The sequence below is a fragment of the Zingiber officinale genome, chromosome 6B (genome assembly GCF_018446385.1).
Source record: "Zingiber officinale cultivar Zhangliang chromosome 6B, Zo_v1.1, whole genome shotgun sequence".
Taxonomy (NCBI): domain Eukaryota; kingdom Viridiplantae; phylum Streptophyta; class Magnoliopsida; order Zingiberales; family Zingiberaceae; genus Zingiber; species Zingiber officinale.
In genome coordinates this window covers 131,853,939-131,859,469 of record NC_055996.1, presented here as the reverse complement: position 1 = coordinate 131,859,469, position 5,531 = coordinate 131,853,939, and the positions used below count along the sequence as shown (strand labels likewise).

Here is a 5,531-nt window from a genome sequence, read left to right as displayed (position 1 = left end):
AGCTCTATATATTAAAGTTCATGAATAAATTAAACAGGTAAATAATTTATTTATTAACTTGTATAAATTTCAATTATATTTTATTTCTCGTTTTTATTAAATATATAAAAAGATAGATAATATATAATTTTATAATATCAAAAATAACATAAGTGTTACATATTAACTCAATATTTTATCTATATTATAATGACAACATTATTGTTAGTCGAGAGGTCAATAAAAAGTTAGATAAACTTAAACAAGTAATCATAACAATAATATGCATATAATTAAATTAGCATTTTCCCATATCATCTTACTAATTACTTTAGGAGAGTATTATTCATAACAACAATATAAATTCATAATTTATTTTATTCAACTAAAATGGTTTTCTATCTTACCTGTTGAACCATATCCGGTCGAATCTAAGGAACCAGACCAATAGTAATCTGTGGCACATGCGAGATGATGGGCCAATCTTCGCCCGTCTCCCTTTCGCATCTTCCTTCCAGCTGTGGGCAGTTGACAAGCTTCAAATCACTCAACATATGTAGATCCTTTAAACCCTGTGGCACCTTTTCTAATCGTGGGCAGTTCTGGATTGATAGAATACGAAGAGACCTGAGATGCTGCAGCCAGTCAGGCAAGGTCATGAGTTCGGAAATTCCATCTATATATAGATCTTCGAGCACACTGCTTGCCGCTTGTTCTGTTGTCATCAACGACTCCAAATCATCACAACAACAAATGCCTAACTGCGTGGCTTTGCGTTGAAAGGCAAATTTACCATGTTCGCCACTTATTAACAATTCTCCAAGCGAGTGTAAGCGTTGCAGTTGCCCACGCAAGTTAACTTTCTCGCAACAAATCTCTATTCGGAACTTATGCAGGGAATTCAAGATTCGGACGAGTATTTCTGGCTCCACTGTTATATGTAGACATTTTGTGAGACGTAGGGAACGAAGAGAACTGAGACTTTCCACTTCTGACGGGAAGGATGCCAAATCATTGCACCAGTAAATGGTCAACGATTGAATTGTTCCTAGGTGCTGCATTTCATCGCCAGGAATAGATTGGAGCAAGTTGCACTCTGTGATTTTTAATTTCGTCAAGGATGTGAGGTTTCTGATGCAGCCATTTGGAAGAGATGTCATGTACTTCATCCACCTCACTCGGAGAATAGAAAGAGAAGTCAGTCTACCAACACATGAGAGTAGGCCCTCGTTGCAGTCAAATATATAAAGACGTTGGATTCTAGCAAGCCACGGCATACTTTTCAATTTAGGACAATGGAAAATCCGCAGACCCTGCAGTGAAGGGAGCAATTGATTGGAATCATCAGACTCTGACCATTCCTCTAAATTATCCATCCCGTGTAAGAAGAGTTCTTGAAGGGAAGGAAAGCCTCTGTACCCATGAAACTCAGCACCCAGCTGTGTAATACCATTCATCATGCATAAGTCAAGCTTCTTAAGAAACTGCAGATTTCCAAACGGAGGAATGTGCTCACAACCATGGCACTTCTCAAGGCTAACTTCAATCAAATTTGGCAACTGTGACTCCATCAACCATGCTGGAAATTGTCGGCTCCCATAATTGCATATGCTCAACCTCTTTAAGCTCGTGTCGGGACAAAGATCGTCCAACATGTCCTTGTCATTACTCTCCGAACCATTAAGCTCAAAGAGTAGTTGATTAAGATGTTTATTCTTCAAAATTTGTCTTCCACCACGAGGGTAATTTGTAAAATTCGTGGAAAATTTAATTGTCATTTCTCCATGAAGCTTCAAATCCTCAAGCTCTGTGATTGAGCATGCGCCAGTTCTATCAGCAGCAGCAAAGAAAGATAAAATTCGAAGATTACTTAATTGCGACAACCCACGAGGCATGTATGTCAATCTAAGATTATTGCAATAAAGATATTGTAAATTAAGGAGAAGGATTATTGAGTTGGGTAGAATTTCAATATCATTCCCAGATACGTTGAGGTACCTCAAATGTATCAGATTTCTTATTGATGTCGGTACCTCCTTGATGTTATTGTTACTTAAATCTAACACCCGCAAAAATTTTAATTCTGAGAAGACGATTTCAAGTAAATTGGCATTCTGATCTAATTTACATTTGCTCAGTATCAGGGTACGCAAATTTAATGGCTTCTTGCCTAAGACCTGAGAAAACATATCATTTCGTAACTCTCTTGGAAATATTTGCAAATGATATGTTCGTTTGCCAATGTCTTCAACTGAATCTTGATTAGAATTCCAATATACATCTGCAGATACTGATCGTGCCAGGTCATGCATCAAATCATGCATCGTGCACTTGGTTACATCTTCGAAAGGTGCCAAGAGAAAGAATGATCTCAGCACAAGATCATCAAATACATGGTTGCCCACTGTTTCAGCATCAAAATTTCCTTCTGAACGTACACAACCATTTGCGATCCACAGTTTTATCAGTTCATCTTTTGCCATCCCATAATTTTTTGAGAATAGGGAGGCAAATGCAAAACACTTCTTTGACTGTGGAGAGATATTGTCATAGGTCAACTTTAGTGTAGCTAGCACTTCATATTCATCATTTCCCGACTGCCATATTTCACTCATCAAAACGGAGGACCAATACATTTCATCTCGAGTGCCATGGAGCATGCTACCAAGGGATATGGCAGCCAAGGGCACACCACCACATTTCTCAACAATCTTTGCACCAATTTTCATCAAGTTTTGATCCACTGCTTCGTCTTCAAATGCAGATTGTTGAAACAAGGACAAACAATCATCTCGAGACAACTGTTGTATTTGGTGAGTATTGAATGAGCCCATAATCGAAGAGACTTGTTGGCTACGGGTTGTCATTAAAATTTTGCTTCCTCTCGCCCCACATGTTAAGGCTGCTTTCAGCTCATCCCATTTTAATTGATCTTCATTCCATACATCATCCAACACGAGCAGAAATCTCTTCCCAGATAATGTTTTTTCTAGGTTCTGCCTCACTAAATCTGTTTCTGAGATGTTAACTGGGTCAAAAGTAGCCTGTTCTAAAACAGACTTCATTATCTTTGTGGGATCAAATTCAGTCCCAACAAATGTCCACATTCTTGAACTTACAAAATGAACTTTCACCCTTTCATCATTGAAAACAAGCTGAGCAAGTGTTGTTTTCCCTAGGCCACCCATCCCAACGATGGCGATGACCTTCAATGTACCACGACTGTTTTCATCATCATCGTCGTCTTTTGTTAACACGTCGACAATCATATTCTTCTCTGGTTCTCTCCCTCTAACATCAAAGCTATTGTGGCTGTAGGTCTCCTTGTATAGACTTGGTTCCGACATGCGGATACTGCCTTGTGGCAAATTAAGAAGAATGGACTTTTGCAGCAAAATAGAATCCAGACTTTCTATTACAACTTTTATCATGCCACCTATCCTACACTTAAACACAACTTGATTATCAGAAGAGAAGAAATCACGCACCGGCCTTAAACAAGTATTCGATCTCTGCTGCTTCTGCAAGACTTTGGTGTCATAGTAATCCACAACATCCTCGAGATCGTAGTCCAAGTATTTGAGCATCTTCAGCAAGTCCTTCACAGCATCATCGATAAAAGAGCGGGACTCGACATCTTCCATCACCGCGCCAATGATCGTGGACAACTCCTTGAGTTTCTCCATCTTCCTTTTGGTACCAGTTTCTGTCTTGAGTTTCTCGTCGAGTTGGACGAGAATTGCCACCTTGTTCGCCGGAAAGCGAGCTGTAGCTACCAAAGTTCCTTCCATAGCTCCGGATGAAGGATGCAGAAGTTGTTTGGTGTGGATCTGGCTAACAACAGCGTTGGAGGAGAAAACAGAAGCAATATTTTGCAGGGCGACGACTGCTTCAAGTTTTTAAAGAGGGTTGGGTCTCCATTAAGATTGCTTATAAATTCCAGCTCACCATGGCAGTTATGTGATATTAATTAAATCTCGTCTCTAACGCCACAGACCACAAATTTCCAATTCCGTTGCTTAAGATATCCGTAATTTTATTGTATTTCTTATAAGCAATAATTTGCTTGGAGGAGAAAAGAGGAGCAATAATTTGCAGGGCGACGACTGCTTCAAGTCTTTCTTTTTTAATGGATATTAAATCGATTATTGGGTTGGGTCTCCGGCAAGATATTAAATTGATGGTACAAATTCCAGCTCACCATGGCAGTAACATGGCGGTGACGTGGGTACAAATTTCAGCAGATTGCTTCAATTCTTCCTTTTTAATAATCAAGGGTTGAGAAGATTCAGAAGCTCTTCTTCGTTGTGCCTGGAAGATTTGGAGAATGTAAATAACCATTCATTTAGACGAAGACAACTTTGCAATATTTTACAATATGTTTTTTAATATACATAAAAGAAAGTCTCCGATACAGAATATAGAAAGTGCAAGTTGTAGATTTAAATTATAGAAATTGTATAATTTAGAATATTCTTTTTTAAGTAATCTAGAATATATTATAATATTATTTTTTTTGTAAGACAAGAAACCTTTTTGTATATGTACTTATTTTATGAGATGAATCGATAATGAAACAAGTATTACCTTCTATATGGTATAATAGCCCCAAATCTCATATTCAATTCTTTGAACTTGTTTTGAATTTTTTTCCTTTTTCCTTTTTCCTTTTTCCTTTTTCCTTTTTCCTGATCCCCAAATCTTTGAATCTCAAACCTGAATTCCTCAATGGACGGATCTATAATTGATGATACTCAATCATCGTCACAAGTCATTCATCACTACACCCAACTAAATAACTCTGTGTTTCCAAAAATTATTTTGTTGGATGAATCCAACTACACCATATGGGCTCCCCTCATGTGGATGTGTATTGGAGCACGAGCAAAGATAGATTATTTAACTAGCGAAAAATCTGAACCCCATATGAATCCTCCAGGATATGAAGTTTGGGCCACAGATAATGAAAAGGTAAAAAGCTAGCTTATTGATTCCATGGAGACCTCTCTGATGAATCGATATATTTGTCTTCCTACTACAAAAGATATTTGGGAAGCTGTGGAGAAAACGTTTTATGATGATTCTGACGAAACTCGAATTTTTGAATTGAACAAGAAGTGCTTTGAAGCAAAGCAGAGTGGTCGACCTATTCCCACCTACTTCAATGAATTGGTGACCATGTTCCAAGAGATCGATCAAAGGGTGGTCTCTCAGAATAATTATGTTGCAGCTGTAGTCCATGAGACTTCAATGTTGTCTCGATTGTGTGTTCATATGTTTCTGAGCGGACTAGATTCAGAATATGATCAGGTGCATGGAGAGATCCTGCGCAAGGAATCTAAATTCTCCTTAGAGCAATGTTATGCTTACATCCGTAAGGTGCAATCTGAGAAACAAGCTATGGGGCATCCAGTATCTACTGAATCCTCTATTCTCTCTGTTCAGAGAAGAGAAGTTGCTCCGTCGATTTTTTATAGTCCTCCTTCTCGTCGTCCTATAGGTAAATCAAATCCATATGCAAATAAGAAGTGTAATGTTTGTGGAGAATTATG

At 38.1% G+C, this 5,531-nt stretch overlaps 1 protein-coding gene across 1 annotated transcript; it reads right to left on the bottom strand.

The window, feature by feature from the left end:
- Positions 1–410: 410 nt before the first annotated feature.
- LOC121991552 (putative disease resistance protein RGA1) lies at positions 411–3,770 on the bottom strand. Its single transcript, XM_042545546.1, has one exon. It carries the CDS (start codon positions 3,768–3,770, stop codon positions 411–413), a length of 3,360 nt encoding a protein of 1,119 aa, XP_042401480.1.
- Positions 3,771–5,531: the final 1,761 nt, after the last annotated feature.